Raw genomic sequence first — 22875 nt, 5'->3', positions numbered from 1 at the left:
ATTTATTAACTGTCTGACAAATCCATAAAATTATGACACTGCTATTAATCAACCTGTAAATTATTATATACATACTTCTCTGCACTCTTTTAGATTCTGAGCATTCACCATCTTTTAAACCCTGTAGTATGTTATTTGTTACCATCACATTTTCTTTGACTTTATACCTTAAAGTGATCAATAAAGTATAATATGCATTTTAAGAGTTCCAGGTTTGTGATAAAGTAAAAATGATATTTACGCTTTTGTGTAATCCCAACCACCTTCCTCCTCATATTGCAGATACAAATCCCGGATCATTTTTTGTGTAAATAAAAACATTTTACATATGAATGTGTTTCTATATTTTATTTCTCATAAAAGTATAACATGAAATAAAAAAAACTTACTGAGAGCTCCACAGGAATGCTAACTTTTGTTGTTTCTTTAGGTGCTTTTAAAATTGAAATTTCATCTCTGAGGGTCTGAATTTCTAATTTTAAATCGTCAACCTCATTTCTGTAAAACAATTTTACGTCCTCTAATTTTTTCGTAAACTTGTCTTCCATGTTGTTGACGATCCAGTTTCAAATTTAAGCAAAATCACATGCAAGCCATCTTAGCTCGAAAAAAATAAAAAAGTTATTTGAAAAGTCGCCAACTCACGTTTGCAGCTGATATTGGCACTTTTATGTCTCTGACTGTTGTGTTATATTCTTACCTGAGCATGTTTGTGCTGTTATTGCTCGTAGGAGTAGACAAAACTGATGACGAAACGAAAAGATCTTGTGTTGGTGAAGATCTAAAAGTATTTACATCAGCAAGATGATCAAAATATGTAAAAATATGGGTTAATCTAAGGAATAACAAATTAGCAAACTCACTTGTACAAATTTCTGTTGCTCGTGGAGCTTGATTTTGGTAGTAATACCCTCACACCTTTAGGAGTTGTAAACCTTTTATTAAAAAAACTTCCACTTGATGCCATTATTTGATTTTTGAATATTATATATTATTTTTGAGATATAAGGTAGCTAATGAGAAAATGTTTGCCAGAAAATATATTTGCTGCAGATGGAGAAGAGAATGGAGAAGAAACATCAACAAGAAGGACAATGTTGGAAAAACTCTAAAATTGGCGCCACAAATATTGCAGGGGGAGAAATGGTTACAACATTTAAAATATCTATATATATATATTTTTCAAATTTTGTAATGAACGCACGGAATATATTTTATTTTGACAAATTGATTAATAAATATTTTATATCTCCGAATATTTGTAATTTTCTGACATTGGAGGCAATGGTTAACATTTAAGTATCCCCATCCCATTGTCTGCTTATGCTATATTTATCAAAAAACAGGACCCAATGATGGAATGAGTTTTGATCACTTAATATAATTATTCATCAATTACTTAAATAAGACTTGCTTGTTTGAATAAACTAAAGTTTAAAGATATAATAGAAATTTTTCTATCCCCCTTAAAAAGCATTTAATGTGCCATTAACACATGCCAGTCCTGAAAATATATAAAATATTCCTCAAAAAAATAAATAAATTTTTGCGGGACGATAGCTTCTTTGTCTGAAAACCATGGCTGCGGAAGCTGTGGAAGCACGAGCTTCAAGAAAGTTGTGCATCTTTTGTGGTCAAAGCGTTTCAAAAACGAATTATTACTTAAAACATAGGACAGGAAATTGCATCAAAACTAAAATAAAACCAAGATATTGTCTCAAGAAGACCAAAGTTTTACTGCATGAAAAGCATCATGACGTGAAGGAAATGAGTTTGGATAATGAAGAAATTAATGCAAGCTGTAGCAATGGTGAGAGGTCAGAAGAAGAAAGTGATTTGGAAAACACTCATTCGAGAGGTGAGAACTTGTTATATGTTAATTCACTGTCAGCAAGGTTGACCTTTCCGTGACATGATTCACAGCTAGCTAGTCACGTATTGCAAACTTTTTCTGCAAATGTCAGACCCTAACAACCTTCTCCTCTTTGCAGAAAAATTTTAGACTTATAGCGTACTGCAATTGACAAGGCAAATACCGTCTTAACAAAGATTCTTGGTTTCAAATATGCAGATTTTTAATGATGTGATTTTTCTTTAAGTTGAACTTACAAAGTTTACTCTAATTTAACTGTTGTTCGTGTATGGGTGTCAGTGTGATGACAAGAAAAATATATAAATTGTCAACATTAACACAAGTTCGCTGATGTGAATCAGGCAAATGACATTTCATTTTGACTTCCAAGGAATAGTGAGGATCATAAGAAGATTTGTGAGGCTTGGCTTTTGTGCCAAACTAAAGACCAACAAAGAGAACACTAAAAAGTTAATGGCGCCAGATATACTGAATTGTTAAAACTGCCATATTTTGATCCCATTGTAATGCACGAGATTGATCCTATACATAATTTGATGTTAAGGGTTGCTAAGCATACATTCGTGATTTGGGTGGAACATAGTTACATCTCTGATGACCAGTTAGCTCAAATTGATTTCAAAATGAAAAAAGTGAACGTGCCTTCTGACATTGGAAGAATCGCAAGGTGTATATCTGTTGCCTACAAATCCATTAAAGCTGACGAGTGGAAGCACAGGACTTTGATATACTCCATGTACTGTTTGCAGGGAATAATCAATAAAAAGGACTTTAGTATTTGGTGTCTTTTTGTCAATGCTTCTTCTTTATTGTGTAAACGGTCTATAACTTATCAGGAGGTAAAACAGGCACATCAATTGTTAAAAATATTTTTTTTTCAATTCCAAGATCGTTATGGTTGTGACAAATGTGTGCCAAATATGCATCTAATGTTGCACCTGAAACAATGTATCAAGGAATATGGATCTGTGTACGGATTTTGGTGCTTTCCGTTTGAACGGTTTAATGGCATAATGGGAAATTTTCATGTAAACAATATCTCTATAACAATTCAAGTTATGAGAAAATTTGTTTCAGGTTGTCAGTTAAGAACAGGAGAAGATGTGGAAACTTTCAAAATCACCAATGCTGTACAATATGACAATGAGAAACTAATACTTTGTGTTCGTTACTCAAATGATGTGTCGGGTTCTCGGCTGGAGTTTAATTGTGAAAAGAAATTGTCAATAGCGCATCGAATCACTTTGCCACCATCTGATATGGAAAACATCAACAAAAGTTTAAAAAGGTTGTATCTTGAAATAAGCATTCGTATTTCACCGTTCGTGAAAAAAATTCACTCGTGTTGGTAATTCCAATGTTGTTATTGCAACTCAAAGTTATCGTGGTGCAATGTCTGCATACGGTGTCTGTGTTTTCCGCTATCGAAATGACGAATCCGGTGTTTAGGAAGAGAGACCAGCAGCTATTAATGGATTGTACGAAATAAAAGTAATAAAAGAGTCGGATGACACAGAGATTACCGTTAACCATTTTTTGTACATTGCTCGTGGTTTAAAAAAACATCAAAACAAAGATTTCTTTGGCATTAACTGCCCAACAAAGATGTGGTCCACTAAGTATGAAGATTATTCACACACAAGTTTCAATCCCCCCAAGTTTTTCCTTCGATCATGTATATGTTGTAAAGAAGAAATTATGTTACAAAGTTTAGGAGCAAGGTAATGTTCTGATACTGTTAACGTAATCATTCCCTTGCCATCAAAATCATTACTTGACTAAAACCTGAAATATGTTATGTACTTTGGAATTATTGTTCTTTTTGAAATTATAACCATATAAAGAGCCTTGTTAATTTTTTAATTTACTAATCTTATCGCAATAATAGTTTTTCTTATAATAGTTTCAATTTACCAAACATTTGTGTACTTTAGTTCTTGTTACATGCCATGTAACCATAAGTTTATTTTGTAAAAAGTGTAGAAATATGATGCTTACTCTACGAAACTTGTGTTTTTAAAATATGATGTTCATAAAAAATAAGTGACTAATATTTTTTACAGACTAAATTTTATTAACGACTAAGCAAACCTAAAAATATGGTTGTTGATGGGCGTTACTACCAATTATTTTTCTCAAAATGAGTAATTATATATTCTTGAGTATTATTAGATAAACAAAAACAGCAATGGAAAATAAACAATGTGAAAAAGAAAAAAAAGCAACAAAGGATTTTTCAAATAATAGGTAAATAAATTGTTGTATAATTAGCTTTAAAAAAGATTGTTTATCAACTGCTCATCTCATTATTACTAAATAATTTTCATATTCAACAATAAACTATAATTCTTTTTTTGGTTTAGATACAAACATAAACGATCCGCAAAAAGTAAAACCATCCGTAACAAGGCTAAGAAAATCAGCCAAAGGGAAAAGAAGAAAACAGTAAAGAAATCTCAGGTGGAATTAGAGCAAAAGCAAGAAGTCAGAATTATGGAACTTGAGAGGGAAAATGAAACCATTATGAGAGCAGTACGGAACTGTAAAAATCCAATCATGCAGCATAAAATAAATAATAGGCTGCACGAACAAGTTTGTAAATCTTTACTGAGACTCCATCAGAATAAAAGTTTTAACATTAATCGTACAATTAACTATAAAGTGATCGAATTTGAAGAAGACGACTTAGAATGTCATAATGTCCTTGCGTCTGGTGTTTTTGGGACTGTAAAAGGTGGCATTATAAAAAGCATCAAAGAAAAAGTTGCTGTGAAAAAGTTTAATGAACACTCATCAAATGCTGATATTTTAGCAGAAGCCAAGCTGATGTTGGTAATGGCAGGTCATCCAAATTTCCCTTTTTTTTTTGGTATAGTTGGAAATTGTAGAATTGTCATAGAACTGATTGTGAATGCTGATGGCAGTAGATCACCGACTTTTTATGATGTAATGTCAGCCGATTCATTATCGCACAATCAATGGATTTCAGTTCTAATCGTACTATGTAAAGCAGTTCAAGAAATGCACAACCGTGGCATTGTACACAATGATCTACATAGTAGAAATGTGTTACTTCGTGATGGATCATATGTTAAGGTAATAGATTTTGGTAAAGCTACGCTCATTCATGTCCCTGTAGTGTACGTTGTCAAACCTGGGTCTGAAAAACAAAAAACATAAAACAGAATTCCTCGTCATCTTGCTTATGAACTAAGAAATGTGCCTGGTTCTTACAATTCTGAAGCAACAGATATTTATTCTGTTGGGTACCTAATGGACAGACTGTCAGTTCGAATGAAATTTGAAAAATTGTCATTTATTGCATTGCATCTAATGGAAAAAAAACCAAAAGCTAGGCCACTTTTACCATCAGTTGTGAATCATCTTAGAAAAAATATTTTTTAGTCATGTATTTATAATGACAATAAACATGCAAATTCTTGCTCCAAAACCTAATTTTAAAGCAATGCTTTTTGTTTTTCATGGGAAGTGCACTGTTTGGCTTGACGCGTGTAGTGGATGGAGCCATCAGACAAGCTGCAAGCATACGTTTGTGAGCTTGGCATGGAACATGATCCATTCTATGTAACCAATATAATTTTAAGCCTTTACTTTGTAAAGCAATGAGTTGCATGTTCATCAGTTTGTAATGTATTTCGTATTATTTCATTTAGTTTATTCGATAAAAAAATACTTTGTTTTACTCAAAAACTCTTAACGCTACCTTGATTCGATAGTTGGTGAATATTTGGTACAAATATCTGTGTCAGTAATAACGTTGAGTAATTTTACGTCAAAATTTTCGCACTGAATGTTGCCATGGAAAGTGCACCGTTTGGCTTGATGCGTTTAGTGGATGGAGCCATCAGACAAGCTGCGAGCACACGTTTGTTAGCTTGGCACGGAACATGATCACGTTTAAGCAACTTTGTTAAGGCCTATTTTCAACATTCGGCTTCATTACTGGCGCGGGTGATGTCTGGTACGGCGGAATTTAAGTTCGATTTGTAACATATTTATGTATATGTAATTTTGAAATTTAATTGAAGTTTTTACTTTGTTTCAATAATAAAAAAACATTCACAGTAGTTTTTAATTTTTACAGAGCAAAAATGTAAACCCCGCGCCCGCTTTTAAAATAAAATTGGGGATGTACTTGCAGAATAATTTCAGTCCACAATCTCGTGCATACGGAACGATACGCTCTACCACATACGGATTCAATAGAATACGGCTTCCGTATTTCACCAAACAATTTTAATTCTGGCGAATACGGAAATATAAACGTATCCTATACGGATTCAGTAGAATACGGCTTCCGTATTTCACTGAACAATTTTAATTCTGGCGAATACGGAAATATACACGTATCCTGTGTAATACATTTTCCGTACATTTTTGTTATTCACCCGTATTCTTATTATAATACCAAATTCCGTTTTCCCGTATTCAGGCATGTTTCACGCAGTGTCTTATATCTTAGCCGTGGAATTGATAAACGAGGCATTTAGAAGTGACGAGTGTTATATATTTGCGATTTTTCGTATTGATCCAAGATGATTGTCATTTGGGCACGACAACCTCGTCTCAGGTTCCGTATATCTTAACCGTAAAAGTAATAAACGAGGCATTACAAAGTGACGAGTGTTATATATTTGCGATCTTTCGCATTGATACAAGATAATTACCATTTTGGAACGACAACCTCGTCTCAGGTTCTATGTTTTATAGCTGCAAAATTGATAAACGAGGCATTTCAAAGTGACGAGTGTCCTGTATTTGCGATTTGTCGTATTGATACAAGATAATTGTACTTAAGGGTCAACAACCTCGTTTCAGCTTCTTATATTTTATCCGTGGAATTACTAAGCGAGGCATTTAGAAGGGATGAGTGTTATATATTTGCGATTTTTCGTATTGATACAGGATAATTGTCATTTAGAACGGCAACCTCGTCTCAGGTTCTATATATTATAGCTGAAAAATTGATAAACGAGGTATTTCAAAGAGACGGGTGTCATGTATTTGCGACTTTTCGCATTGATCCAAGATGATTGTACTTTAGGGTCAACAACGTCTAGGATATTATACTTTAGCCGTGGAATTGATAAATGAGGCATTTAGAAGTGACGAGTGTTATACATTTGCGATTTTTCATATTGATACAAGATAATTATCATTTTGGGACGCCAACCTCGTCTCAGGTTCTATGTATTATAGCCGGAAAATTGATAAACGAGGCATTTTAAAGTGACGAGTGTCATATATTTGCGATTTTTCGTATTGATAAAAGATAATTGTCATTTAGGGTCAATAACTTTGTCTCAGGTTCTTTTACCTTAGCCGTGGAATTGATAAACGAGGCATTTAAAAGAGAGTAGTGTTATATATTCGCCATTTTTCGTATTGATACAAGATAATTGTCATTAAGGGACGACAACCTCGTCTCGGGTTCTATATATTTTAGTCGTAAAATTGACAAACGAGGCATTTAAAAGAGACGAATTTTATATATTTGCGATTTTTCGTGTTGATACAAGAAAATTTTCATTTAGGGACGACAACCTCGTCTCAGTTTCCATATATTTTAGTCGTAAAATTGATAAACATGGCATTTCAAAGTGTGCCATGTATTTGCAATTCTTCGTATTGATACAAAGCAATTGAAATTTAGGGACGACAACCTCGTCTCAGGTTCTATATATCTTAGCCGTAAAATTGATAAACGAGGCATTCAAAAGAGACGAGTGTTATATATTTGCAATTTTTCGTATTGATACAAGATAATTGTCATTTAGGGTCGAAAACCTCGTCTCAGGTTCTGTATATTTTAGACGTAAAATTGATAAACGAGGCATTTAAAAGAGACGCGTTTTATACATTTGCGATTTTTCGTATTGATACAAGATAATTGTCATTTAGGGACGACAACCTCCTCTCAGGTTCTATATATTATAGCCGTAAAATTGAAAGACGAGGTACTTCAAAGTCGAATAGATAGTTGTATATTAGGGTCAACAACGTCTAGGTTCTATATATTATAGCCGTAGAATTGATAAACGAGGTATTTCAAAGCGACAAGTGTCATGTATTTGCGATTTTTCGTATTGATTAAAGATGATTGTCATTTGGGCACGACAATCTCGTCTCAGGTTCTATGTATTATAGCCGGAAAATTGATAAACGAGGCATTTCAGAGTGACGAGTGTCCTGTATTTGCGATTTGTCGTATTGATACAAGATAATTGTACTTAAGGGTCAACAACCTCGTTTCAGGTTCTTATAATTTAGCCGTGGAATTGATAAGCGAGGCATTTAGAAGTGGCCAGTGTTATATATTTGCGATTTTTCGTATTGATACAAGATAATTGTACTTTGGGGTCAACAACGTCTAGGATATTATACTTTAGCCGTGGAATTAATAAACGAGGCATTTAGAAGTGACGAGCGTGATATATTTGCGATTTTTCGTATTGATACAGGATAATTGTCATTTAGGGACGACAACCACCTCTCAGGTTCTATATATTATAGCCGTAAAATTGATAAACGAGGTATTTCAAAGCGACGAGTGTCATGTATTTGCGATTTTTCGTATTGATCAAAGATGATTGTCATTTGGGCACGACAACCTCGTCTCAGGTTCTATATATCTTAGCCGTAAAAGTGATAAACGAGGTATTTCAAAATTACGAGTGTTATATATTTGCGCTTTTTCGTATTGATACAGGATAATTGTCATTTAGAACGACAACCTCGTCTCAGGTTCTATGTATTATAGCCGGAAAATTGATAAACGAGGCATTTCAGAGTGACGAGTGTCCTGTATTTGCGATTTGTCGTATTGATACAAGATAATTGTACATTAGGGTCAACAACGTCTAGGTTCTTATATTTTAGCTGTGGAATTGATAAACGAGGCATTTAGGAGTGACAAGTGTTATATATTTGCGATTTTTCGTATTAATACAAGATAATTGTCATTTAGGGTCAATAACCTTCGCTCAGGTTCTGTATATTTTAGCCGTGAAATTGATAAACCAGACATTCAAAACAGACGAGTGTTATGTATTTGCGATTTTTCGTATTGATACAAGAAAATTGTCATTTAGGGACGGCAACCTTGGCTCAGGTTCTATATATTTTATCTGTAAAATTGATAAACCAGGCATTTAAAAGACACGAGTGTTATATATATTTGCGATGTTTCGTATTGTACAAGATAATTGTCACTTAGGGTCAATCCAGTAATATTCGCTTGAAGTGGGAAGACCTAAAGTCTTCAGGTTAAGACTTAGTAAAGCGTAAACTGTATCACATGGAGGACACTTACTGTAATGTGTTACAAATCCAGTGGAGCGCTTGTAGGGTATAATATCGTTTTCATAAACCAACATTCACAGGGCTTATGATAAAGATAAAGCCTATTGTTACTTCTGCAAAGCAAATACAGTTGTTTAGCTTTTTTTATTTTGCATGAAAAGTTTCTGTGTATATTCAAAAATTAATTGTGAGTGGCACCAGACTGGGCGATTAGTGCAAAGTAAACGTGTTGCAGATCCAGGTATTTGTATTTATACGGCATGAAATTTAGATTATGTATTTAGCACTGTGCTTTAGAAGCACATTCCCACTTTCTCTGAGCTGGATAAGGTATTTGGTCCTAAACCTGGGACACATTTTATCTTTTTGAATTATTGTTAATCCTGAGAATCACTTAGATTGTTTTCTGTACACATGCTTGTCAACATTGATATGCTGTCAAAAAAAGTTTATCTGCGTCTCCAAAAATGGCCAAAATTAAAAACTCAGAAACTATGATAGTAGTAAAAAAATTTTTTGGGTTCATTTTATTAAACTGGTCTAAAAACATGTAACACTAAGTTTCAAGTCATTATTTCAATTTTTACTGAAGTAATAGGACTTTTACTTAGTATAGTTTTAGCATAGTTTTTCATACCATTGACACCAAAATGACTGCAGGGACTAATCGGTTTGAAATTAATCTATATAATACTACGCCAGTTCTGTCTGTTTGTGACTTTTGCAAAGTGGATAAAATTTCTTTGATAAAGACTATAAAACATCGCCTATGAATTTCTTCCGTAATTTAGCAAACTTTAACGTTAAAGCAATATTGACGTCAAAGGAAAGTATATTAAGAAGCCATTGCATTGCACTTTAAATTAGGCTAAATAACTTGGAAACGGGTGCAATTAACTGACGTCATCTCCTGCGTGGGTAACTAGGGACTACCCGAGACCAATTTGGGTAAGTTTTATAAACCTGGGTCACCGAATCCGTTTCGGAATGAACGGGTTAATGACGTCATCAAAAACTTTTAAACCCTAATATCTCTGCATCCATTTGTCAAAAGTACACGATATCTCTGCATCCATTTGTCAAAAGTACACGATCCTATACATTTGGTGGATTAGTGGATTTTTTCACGGTCCTTATCGACTAGTTTATAATATTTTAATAAGAACGAAAAAGTTACTGTGAGACATGGGTTTTAAACCTTAAAAATTTCCAGCAAGAAATTTGAAAACTAATGAATGACAAAATCGCTGAATTTTATCTTCAAATTTTAAATTTTTGTTAATGTAAAAGTAATTCACATGAAAAAGGTTTGTGATGCTTTTTAGGAAGAAATCTTCCATATTAGCCATATGAGGTGCAATGCATTTTCCTGCAGATGTTCTCAAGTATGTGTAGTATAATCTTAAAAAATGTGAACCAAAGTGCCCTGTACGTAAGTCCTAAAAATTTATGTCATTGGCTCACTCTTTACGAATGACACCACGTAACAATTAATTGTCTTGAAATATGAACATTTGTATGACGCACAAAATTGATTAGAAGTTTACTTTTTTATTGTATCTCAAACGAACTGAACTTTTTTTTGTCCAAGCAATGGGCCGTTACATGTAGCCGAATTGCCATTAACTAGCTATAGTAACTTATAGCATGTTTTTCTTTATTAAGTTATTATATGTTTTTAGGCCATAGTCATGCTAAGAAAATATTGAGAAAAATGAGGATAGCATTTACTGTTTTTAACACTACAGACTGTGTGATTCAGTGTTGATGTCCTTATCAAAAACCTAAAACCTTGATTATAAGTTTGGCTCTGTTCTTTTAATATTTTGGATAAAATATTTTAGTAGATATACAATATACCAAATGATTCAAATGTTTATATTTCTCTTTTATGTGTTTCAGCTACTAATTACAATTTGTTATATTTTAAGTATAACTTTGGAATTGCAGGCGTATGCAATAGATTGAATAGCTGATTGTATATGAATTAACGAAAAATGTTGTATTTTTTAACGTTTGGTTTCCCTTTTTCCCTGGTGTACTTCTGGAATGATAAACCAATTATATAGTTTTAGCGTATTCCGCTTTTACGTAACGCTTGTTTTACGTCTTTGATTTTTTTGGACATTTTCCATTTATATTTCATATTTTTTTATCATTTTTTTTGTTGCACATACTTATTTGCACATATTTTTTAGATTTTTTGTTTCAGCGTTTATAAACATAGAATAATGCAAATTGTGAGCAACCTCGATCCCAGGGCTTTTTTTCTTTATCCCATTTTTACTTACTTACTACATTACATGTTTGTGGATTGCAGTCTGCGCGTCAAGCGTTGTTTATTTTATGTTCGCTGCAATTTTTACTGCAAAAAGACGCTCTTATCAGATTGTCAATCATTCCAGTTCACGGATGCTGTTTTCGAAAATTAAGCATATCTGTAAAATATATTTCCTAACATGTAATAAATTACTAGTTGTATGTCACGTGGACAAATTTGCTTATGACTTATAACATATAATAATTAGTTAGTTAATGCTCAAACAAGATTTACTAATTGTGTAAACAAAGAAGTCTTTTAAAAAATCTTTTTGCAAAATAAGTTTGAAGAGCATAGTAAACAAAAACACGAAGTGCTCTCCTAATAAAGAATTATTACACAAATTTTTATTTCGTTTGGGACAAAAACTTCGATTCGAACAAAAAAACACATTCACTTTTTTGTCCCAGACAGACACTTATTTTAAACTTGTGGAGAGCAATTGCGTTACTTGTTGATGTTTATTACAAAGCGTGACCAAACCATTTGTCATGGTAAAATGTTTCAGTGTCATCAGAATAATCGAGAACTGTTTTTCTAACACCAAAACTCTATTGAAATATCGTCATGACTTATGGTGTAAGCGAAGCAATAATGACTTGAATCTGAATTATTTCGCACAATTATCATTCGGCAAGCAGGACTTGATATCGCTTTGCCTTTGATAAACGAGTGTGCATCAAACAACACAGAGCACTTCCATCAAATCAGGTTATAATCGTAAAGTGAAGACTCTGAAACAGCTTAACAAATTCATCGCTGTTTAATACGCCATGAATAGATCTTGCATTCAAAAACTCCGTCGTAATGTAACGCTTGCACAAATCTTCTTACTGGTTGACATCTAGTTTCTTGTACCCATAATTCTTGATATAAAATTGTAATCGTAACATATTATACTTGCAGATACACGTATTGACACCATGATCGGATCTTTGATGTCACGATATTTGTTTGTTTCATATTTTTATCTAAATAAATACAAGATCAATAAAGTTTACAGATTAAGAATTGCGCAAATGTTACACAGAAAAAAATATTTTTATTGAGAAGAAACAACACATTTTCACATTTAAAAAACAAACAATTTCTTCTCACCTAATAATGCTTTAAAAAAGTAAAGCATCCATAAAAGATTTTAAAATGTTAACATCAAACGTTTTCATGTCAGATCAATTCCGCTGCAAAACGGATGTACAATTATGCAATGACGGAAATAGGTTGCTGTCATATCTCACCAGTTACGTTACGAAAACGAAAGAGCATATTTTCTTAAAGGATAAGCACATGCTAAGTCTTTCTGCGTTTTATGAAACCTTACGAAATATGACTTGGACATGAAGACACGACTTTACTTTGTGTTTCAGATTTTTACTAACTGCAAGCTTTAATAGTGCACTCAGTGACAAAACGGGTTCCATAAAAAAGCACTAATGATATACAAAAACAGAAAACTGGTTCAAAATCTAACTGGCTTTTTAAAAATAATTACTGCTTCGTTTGAGTTCTGGCATTTCTTTATTTTCTTACCGCTCCGCTTACCCAACAACAAAATGTTTTTGATAAATCCTAAATCCTAAAAACAGATTTCGTACAAATTAGCCGAGAATTAAAACCGAACTGGCGTGTTTTAAAATTGAAGGTTGATGTAAGTTTTGTTTTTTAAGTAGTTGCAATTATTATACCTGCTAACAAAATAATTTATAAAACGGCACTGAAAGATAGAAATTCGTTGAACAGAAATCAATTGCTTGAAGAATTGTTCGAAAAATTTTTTTATGTGTCTGTTTTAAGATAAATACAGCTTGGTTTGTGTCTAGCTGCAACATTTCCTATCGTACCTGAGTAAGATACTGTGTTTGTTTAGTGATTCTTTGATAAAGAAGTACTGTGAACAAGCATAGAACAAACAAAGTCGATAAAATGGTTAATCAAGCATTGTTTGTCGTAACAAGATATATAGTGGAAATTTTTAAGACACACTTAAACCTCCGCAAGGTTAAAAATAGTAAAAAATTTATAAGAGGAGTTCTACCAGTGTGTCGATAATGTTAAGAAAAGCGGGATACTTTCATTAATTATAATTTTTGTGCGCGGAATATTATTTTTCATAAATAAATAAGCGAATATCCAAAGTAACTTTTTCATTTTTGTAGGACCAGTCATATGCACAATTGTTCTGGAGTTGAAATGCAGGTTGGCATTTAATGAAGGGGGTCAAGTATTTGACAGCCATAAAAACGGTACATAATGATTCAATTCTACACAGCCTGCAAGGAGCGCGCAATACTTAAATCTGTCCTAAAGGTTTGTTGCGGGAAAATAAATACGCGGGTAATTATATGTTTGAGTGTATTGCAATTTGCTCTTTAGCGGGTAGCGGGCGTACACGGCTTTATAGCACACGATACGTAATATATTTTAAAGGAAAAAAAATCACGCACAGCAATCCAGATCGTCAATTCCAACCTCTTATGGGCTCCCACAATTGCTTTTTCCGCCTTTCCGGAAATGCTGGTAAGATTGTAAGATTGTTCGAATTGTAAAAATTCGACTTTGCTTCTGAAGTTTCTTTTGTCATTCTATAAATAAATTAAAAACAGATGCACCGTTCTTTGGATCAGGTAAATGAAAAAATAGATAATAAATCAGTAAAAACGCAACTTACCATCGGCTACTATAAACTTTTTACCCAGTCATGTTACTTTTTCTCATCGTCAGAAACTCTTTCCTCTCGCTCAACATGGCTTATCTCGACTAGGCGTGGAAAAAAAATAAAATCATTCTGGTTAATTAATTTCTTTTCTTAAAAAGTCATGGGACATCAGTAACTGTGGTATGAATTCCCTACATGAGCAAGATACAATGTCATTATTAATTCCTTAATAGGTAGTTACAATAAAACCGAAGAACCATTAAACTTACGCTTGGGAAGTATGTTTTTATAAGATATAGAAATAAGAATTTTTAATTACGGAAAGCATGCCATGTTAATATTGTAATACTGTTCATCATCATCAAATTTCTAAAAATCTTTGATGTAAAAAACTGTCATCACACTTCGTAAAAAAGTAATGAAAAATTCTACAAACATTCCAATCAAAGTCAAAATTTTCATTTTGTGTAAAAAGTCGTCATAGTAATGTAATCTAATATAGTGATATGTTAAGTCAATAAATGTTTTTTATAAGAACGACTAAAGTTTAGCAGAGGTCAGATTTGCTTATTGTTTTAATACTTTTTCAGCTTTATATATATTCTTATTGTTGTTGTTGTTGTTGTTGTTTTGAACACATAGCGGGACTCATGTCGGCTAAGGCTTGTCTTTTTTTCCACCGCGATCTAGGAAATGCTACTTTGGGCAAGTCGCGCAATAAATATTTAAACCAATCAGAGGCTTACAAATATATATCAATATTGGCCGTTGGCGAAAGCAAAAACATTTCCAGAGTGTTTGATGATAGCGTGTGGATTAAAACTTTTTTATTTCAGGTAAATAATGAATATCTTCTTCTAAAATTCATATAATTAGAATAAAAAGTCTTTCAAGTAAATACTACAGAATTTTAGGGGCTACTTTTTTCGTTTTTAGGAGAAATGATGAGCTAGCTACAGTAGTCTTCTTCTCAAACGAAATAAAGCACAAGTGGATGTAGTCCAAATTATACCACTGAGGAGTAGCAAATAGTTTAAAGAAATAATATATATATATATATATAATTATATACAACCTAGCTAGTTGGATATAGTTTCAAGTATATACCCTAGTTGTGGGGGTGAGACCTAACTAACAACTGCACACAACTGCTTGAAAGCAACAATATATATTTGGCTAATTTTTTCCTATTTTCTTTAATTTTGTGAGTAACACCTTGAAGCTTTAACTAGCTTGCTAAAAACTTACAAACTTAATATGTCTTAAAAATTAATCTTCCAATAATTTTTTATCAAGTTTTTTCCCATTTTAATACGCTTTATTTTATTCCAGATATCATAATTTTTTATACGGTCGTCTTCAGTAGGTGCACTTGAGTTATTTTCTATGAAGTATGTTCTTTCCCAGCTTTCGACATCTCTTTCCAATTCGCTTACTATTTTCACAACACTAGTCTGCAGAGGTACGAGTAAATCTAGTATTTTATTTCTTGGAGCTTTTTTATAATTTCGTTTGATGTCGTGCTTCAACTTGTCATGTTTTTGCAGTGTGTCTGAATTTTTTCCTAAGATATGTTGTATCATTTTTCCCTCATTTGTTAACAAAGTCTTCACAATATTTTCACCTTCTTCTTTTGTTTTTATCTTTATTTGCTGTTGAACTGTATATTGATTACAATGACTGCTACATTCAAAGTCAATAGCCTCTTCTTTTTCCAGGTTCATATCAGTATCTGTAGGAATGTCATCTTTTTTCTCTTGTATATCCAAGCATTTATCATCCAACTCTTCAAATTCAGGCTCAATTTTTTTTTCATTTTCATTTTCACTAGTGTGACCTTTTAGAATGGTTGTTTGATCTATGATATATGGACATAAATAGTTTGTGGCTGATATGCTTTTTCCATCTTCATTCTCAGTGTAAATTTGATGAATGGGTATGACTATGTTTTCATTTATCAGTTTTTCCTTTTCTTTTTACCTTCCAGCTTTTGTTCAATTTGTGGAATTGTTATTGATCGAAAGTGATAAACTTTAGGTAGTTGCGGATATTTTTCATGCCTACATTTATCTAGAAATTCAACACCAAATTCAGTGCTCTTCCACCACACTTTCTCACCAGCATAAAGAAAGTCGGAAATTCTTTCTAAATGGGACTGCCATTCAGCACCATTCTTTTTTATGTAATCATATGTGAAAACGGTATTATATTGATATCGTTCAATGATCTCATTTAGTTGTTGTATATCTCGATTTACTTGAATGTTTTCATTGTTAAGGTTGTATGATTCTTTGCATCGCGACTCTATCTGATGCCTTGTTATAATGTTGCCAATAATGTGACCTGGTCTGTTAGAACTTGTAGTACCAGTAGTCTGTTTAATTGTGTTAAAAAAACGTTCTTCACCTTCACAATTAATTGATTGTCCATTGATTAGACGATATTGAATTGGAGAGTGTACTATTAAATTGTGCATATATTTGCCATACAACTTTTCCCTAGTAATTTTTTTCAGATTAAAACCAATGACTTCTTTCAGTAAAATTGCATGTTTGAAACAAGCATTATGTAATCGCAATATTTCCTGTGAATTTCTTTTCAATTCGTTCAAGTAACGTATTCTTTGTATATCTGCCAATGTTTTGAGCAGGCATATAGCTTTATTATTTATTTTACCGTCAAGGGTTACAATTATTGCCAATAGTGATTTGCGTTTATCACAATTCCGTTGTGTTTCTTTTTGTTTATGACTAATCTCAAATGCTTCGTCAAATTTTTCCTTGTCAGCCTTTGTCAAATGGTGAGGTAGCTCCTCAAAAAGATTAGTTATATGGCCCCCAATGTCGTGCATGGGCTCCAGCATAGCGATCTCGTATTTTTCCAGGTTCAGACTTGATAGGTCACTAGTTGGATTATTTTTTAAAAGAATTGGTACTCTTGTAGTACCCTTTAAGTGTTGTTTTAGTTCTTTAGCAAGATTTATTTTCGTTGTTGCATTAGTGGATATTTTTCTTGAGTTCAATTCCTCCTGAAGTTCCTTAGTTGACAAGGCAGCAAAGGGTTTTAGTTTACCTTTATTACTGTTTATCAGTCCATATTTTCCACTTATAACTTTATGCTGTATTTCTTGCAGTGAGTTTGATTTAAGCTGATAACTATAAGTTATATCATCCGTTTGGTATAGAAATACGTCACACGTTGGACAAAAATAATGTCCACCTTTTTGATTACCTCCTTCGAGTTGTGCTGCTGGTCCATTACCATGGAACAATCTCATTTTGTCATAAATGGTGACTCCTTCATCAGTAGTTATTGGAATATTTAGGTCTTGTAAGCATTCCACCCTTGTGTCAACATAACCTAGTTGCTCATCAGAAGATTTACATCGCCCAATTATGTACAACTCTGGACTCTCTATTTCACTTTGTACATCTACCTTGTTTCCATAAATCTGCAAGTACTCCTTATCAGTATAGAATACTGCAGTGTCATATAAAACATTCACAGCAAACAAAATGTGGCTGTGGTTAGCAATAGTGGAAGCATCGTGCCAAATTTGTAAATTTCTTGTGCACTCGTATTGTTTCAGCTTCATTTTCAGATTTGAGTGGTCCGCACTCTGCTCTTGTAATAACAATAAGCGTTCATTTATATCTTTTTCAGACAAACTTTCATAATAACTGTCAGGCTGTGATCTCATATATTTTTTGTGCTTCAGCAGCAGTTTATTGCGTATCTCATGCAATGTGTGTTTACGTCCTTCCACTGTGAATTCTGTTGAACTAGCCACTCCATCTTTTATTGAAAATCTAGTGTATGTTTTCGGGTTGACTAAATGGCCAATTAAGACTTTTCCTGCTGCTATCTCATCATCCAGCAGTTTTTTCACCTTTGTATATACTATATATATTATATAAACTGGCATATTGTTGTTTAAAAGTAAGAATTACCTTTTTTGCACTGATGTCATTTGGAACCGTTGTATTTGCAACTCTTTTTAATCTTCTTCTAACGATATCTTTTTTCTCATCTTTGCCTTTACACGTTAATTTAAACCCATTTTTCGCTTTGTATAGGAGGTACTCTTTCGCTATTTGACCACCATTTTGAGCAAACTTGCCACTTTTATTTAATATTTTGTATTTTCTACCAATTTCTGCCCAGTTAACTTCTGTATTAGAATCCCATAACTTTGCCTGTAATTAAAAAGTCAGTTGAAATAAATTCACTCGAAAATTTGCTTTTCTTATCAATCTCCAGAATTGAATTTAAACCAATTTACCTCTTCCTCAAGACCACTTTTATCCCAAGAATAGCTTTTGTGATTTCCTACGTGATTTTTCAGAGTTTGTTGACCAGTTTCAATTTTTTTCTTCACCTCTTTTGTTCTTTCTTTTGCTGTATCAACAGTTTCAAATGACTGTATTTTTATTGATTTATCCCAACGTTTTAAAGATTGACGCATACCAAAACACCTAAATACATAAGTAATATATTATTTTATAGGTAACACAAATTATTGTAACAACTTAAATTGTATTCATTCATATTTCTTGGTTGTTTGAAAGTTAGTAACTTTTAAATCAAAATTTGTACAAAAGTTTATTAAGCTTTTATAGCATTTTTTTTCACCAAAGCTTCATTCAGAAATTGCTTCTATCAGACGCTTATCCACCAAAAAATCTGCTCAACGTAATTTTTAGTGTTATAAGTATTTTTACAATTTTTCACAATATATATTGTAATATTATGAAAGATTTTAGCTTAACTGATCTTGGCATAGCACAAAAGCTTTTTGTTAATTTTTAAAACTTGTTTTACATTATGTTTTGGTATTTTATATTGGTCAATATTTCACTTCTATTGTATATATTATATATGAAGCTTTTCCGTTATTGTTGCTAAGAAGCTGTAACCTTACCTATCAACTGCTGTTTCATCCAAATTTTTCTGCAAGGAATTGATAACGTTTTTAACTTGAGCTCTTTTTTTCTTTTTTTTTCTCATAAGTAGTTGGTCTTTCTTGAAGATTCAATTCTTTTACACTAGCCAAGCCTTTTGAAAAATTAACTCCAAATTTCTTCTCAAATCCAAAATTAATAGCAGCATAGATTGTATTTGTGCAGTCTGTGAGTGTTTTTTTGGGGTGTATTTTTTTTCATTTCATTTGTAGTGTAGGATATGTTTTCCTTTCTTGCTTGGCAAAATCTCTTTGTGCTTGATGGGAATAAGGATTGCATTTCCGCATGATTTAAGGTGCATTCGTCACAAATTAGTGAATGTTTGAATTTTTCTTTATCTTGGAGTTTTTTCTAATTAGTAGGAGAGAAAAAACTATAGTATTGGTTTTTGTTTCTTGCATTATTTCTGCTCCATTTTTTGTTTGTATTTATAAATCGCTTGATGTTTTTTTGAAATAGATTATACTGAAGTATTTCCATGTCGAAATGATTTTGAAATAGTATTTTCATTTGTTCAAATCCCTCATCCATTGGAACAAATACACACGATTTTTGTTTGCATTTTACATTTGGTGTGGAATGTAGGTTGTTTTCGGATATCCCGCTACGAGTGATGCTTAATTGCTCATTTTCGTCAACAAAATTCAAAAGATCTGTTGGGGTGTTCTTCAAATCAGAAATTTCGTTTAAGCTTGAATAGCCACTTTCGTTGTTGTTAAAGGACTGACTATTATTATTATTATTATTATTATTATTAAAAGACTATATTCTGGCATATCCATATACAAATATACATAGCTCTTCATCCAGAAAATTTTAAACAAGGAGATTAATAAAATTTAAAATATATGTATATATATACATTATGCTTACATTAAAAGAAATTTCTAATATATATTAAAAAAAATACTAATAATAATATTGTTAAAAGAAACGGACGAGAAAACAAAAACAAAAACAAAAACACAGAAGAGAAAGTGCGCGATTTGAGTAAGGAAAAGTCAATTAACGCATAACAACAGAATGATCCACAAAAATTTACTTAAATTTCTTTCAGTAAAAATAATTTTGTCTCTCTTTTAAATGTTATCAGCTTTTTAATCGAGCGAATGTCTTTAGGAAGTCGATTGAAAGACGTAGTTGTTACATCTTCGAAAGTGTTTTTGCGAAGTGATGTCTTTAATCGAATTTCGTCAGCATTTCGAAGAGTTCTTTTGTGAACAACAATTTCATTTTTCAAATACTTTGGCCAATTATTCTGATGAACACTTTTAAAGGCTGTGATCATCAAATGCCATTCTCGTCTTTGTTTAATAGGTAACCAACCTAAACGTGTTATATCTTCAGTATGGCTGTACTTATTCCATACAAAGCTGGCTGCACATATCATCACTTTATGCAGCTTTCGAATTTGGATGGCTGTTAATGGAATATAAACAGTGTCGTTAAAGTCTAATTTTGACAAGACTAGCATTTCAGCTAATTGTTTTCGTAACTTAAATGGTGCCATGCGTTTTAGTTTACGTAATATAGATAAGATGCCATGACAACACGATACTACACTCTGTACATGATCATTCCAACTTAGGTGTTCATCTAATTTAACACCCAATACAGACCATGTTGGAACTCTTTCAATCTGGAAGTCATCCAGTTTGATATCAGTACAATCGAGGTCGTTAAGATTGTGTCGTTTTGACATTTGTGATGTTGAAAACACCATTAACTTTGTTTTTTCCTTGTTCAGAACAAGATTGTTATTTGTAGACCATCTTTGAAGTTGACTTATATCTCCGTTTATTTGTTCCTTTGCCTTCGCAAGATTATTTAATTTTGTGGACGTAAACAAAGTGGTGTCGTCAGCATACTGTAACGTACTCATTGTCAAATTCATTTCCAGGTCAGTGACGTATAAATTGAAAATAACAGGGCCTAATATTGACCCTTGCGGCACACCAGATGTGACGTTACAAAATTCAGAGGTCTTATCATTAATTCGCACAATTTGTTTTCTGCCACACAAGTAACTCAAAATTAGTTCAACAAACTCTTTGGAAAAACCGATTTGGTTGAGTTTCCTCATTGTAGTTTCATATTGAACAGTATCAAAGGCTTTCAAAAAGTCAGCTAATACTACAAGACTGATTTCGTTTTTACTCATTGCTTCTTTGATATCCGTTCTAAGTTTCATCAACAAAGTAGTCGAGGAGTGTCCTTTTCGGTACCCGGACATCGTTTCGGAATAAAGATTTCTCATCGATAAAGATTATCATTTGTGTAAGGATAAGACGTTCAAATACTTTGGATAAAATAGGAAGGATGGAGATCGGTCGTAGTTCTTTTATTGATGTAGGAACATTCACTTTTGGAATAGGTGCGACTCTTGCCACTTTCCATTGACACGGGAAGCATTTTTTCTCAATGCACGTATTTATAATATGTGTTAGAACAGAAGAAATTTCATTTGCTAGTAATTTAACATATTTCACTGGTATATCATCAAACCCAGTTGATATATCGTTACGTAGTCCTTTAAGTTCTTTAAGTACCTCCTCATACTTAACATGTCTGAGTTGAAACATTTTGGAAGTCGATGGTGGTAATGTTTGGAGTACTTCCTTTAAATCAATTTCAGATTTTGGAATTGATCCAGTAACTCGCTCAGCTGTTCCGGCAAAAAAAGTGTTTACACTATCAGCGTCAAAATGAAGAGGCTTCGAAGGAGGATGTAAAATTCGATTGATAGTGTTCCACACTTCTTTCGAGTTTTTAGAACTAAGTGCTTTTCTATAAAAGGAAACTTTAGCTTTCTTGATCTTTTTCTTAACAGAGTTTTTAAGTTGTCGAAATTCGTTCCATATCATTTGATCGTTAGTTTCATGAGCAAGTTTTCGAAGTTTATTTCGCTTCGTTTGGTCACTTTTTATGTTTAAAGTATGAATCCATGGAGATGGTGGTCTTGTTATTTTTGTTCTTCTTAACGGGGCATGTCTATCAATGCAATCTTGCATGAACTTGTGAAGTATCTCCACTTTTTCTTCTGGATCATCTATAGCGTATATAACTGATAGGTTCGAGAAATCCGACACAAAAGATTCCCTATCAAACTGCCTTTCATCTCTTATCATTTTATATCGAGGTTTAAACTTATCGTATTTAATGTTGATGATAGCGTAAGGTCCATCATGGTCACTAATAGTTTCGCATGGTAATACATCAGTATGTGCGATTTTGGTATTATTGTTAATTATCATATGATCGATCAATGTTGCGCTTAAAGGAGTCGTCCTGGTTGGCTTTGATACTATCTGTTTAAGGTTGAATGCAGATAAAATATTGTTGTACTGTCTTACTTGGCAACATTCTGGTTTGAGAAGATTTATGTTTATGTCCCCTGTTATAAGTAGCAGGCCATCCCATGTTGTTTGGATATAAGTTATCAAATCTTCAAATTTAGTTAACCAGTCAGAAAAGGAGATGATTCTTTCCGAGCGGTATATGACCCCAAGAAGCAGTTTACTATGCTTGTTTCGGCCATCTACCTCGATCCATATATGCTCTAAATTTTCGTACATATCATTAATATCCTTTCTAATGCGATATTTGATCAAACTGTTCACATAAATTCCAACACCCCCTCCTCGAATTTGGTCTCTATTCACATATTCCATTGAGTAACCAGGTATACGGACGTATTCCAATAAATTAGCATTATTTTTTAGCCATGTTTCGGATAAGCAAA

The 22875-nt window shown here is 32.8% G+C and overlaps 1 protein-coding gene across 1 annotated transcript; it reads right to left on the bottom strand.

Moving 5' to 3' along the window:
• Positions 1 to 19484: 19484 nt before the first annotated feature.
• On the bottom strand, positions 19485 to 21294 carry LOC130630223 (uncharacterized). The gene is made up of 2 exons (XM_057443630.1): positions 20281 to 21294; positions 19485 to 19799 (listed from the first exon to the last, which is right to left on the bottom strand). Exons 1-2 carry the CDS (start codon positions 21292 to 21294, stop codon positions 19485 to 19487), a joined length of 1329 nt encoding a protein of 442 aa, XP_057299613.1.
• Between the last annotated feature and the right edge of the window lie 1581 nt (positions 21295 to 22875).

Source organism: Hydractinia symbiolongicarpus, chromosome 1, assembly GCF_029227915.1.
Source record: "Hydractinia symbiolongicarpus strain clone_291-10 chromosome 1, HSymV2.1, whole genome shotgun sequence".
Lineage (NCBI taxonomy): Eukaryota > Metazoa > Cnidaria > Hydrozoa > Anthoathecata > Hydractiniidae > Hydractinia > Hydractinia symbiolongicarpus.
The sequence above is the reverse complement of the archived record's forward strand: the minus strand, read 5'-3'. Positions and strand labels throughout refer to the sequence as shown.

What these genes read in the sequence shown, in the direction of transcription:
- LOC130630223 (XM_057443630.1), bottom strand. Translation starts at nt 21,294, where the DNA reads ATGAGTAAAAACGAAATCAGTCTTGTAGTATTAGCTGACTTTTTGAAA. An exon ending in GCAAAAACACTTTCGAAGAT is followed by an intron (nt 19,800 to 20,280) that starts GTAACAACTACG and finishes TCTGATTTGAAG; the next exon opens with AACACCCCAACAGATCTTTT.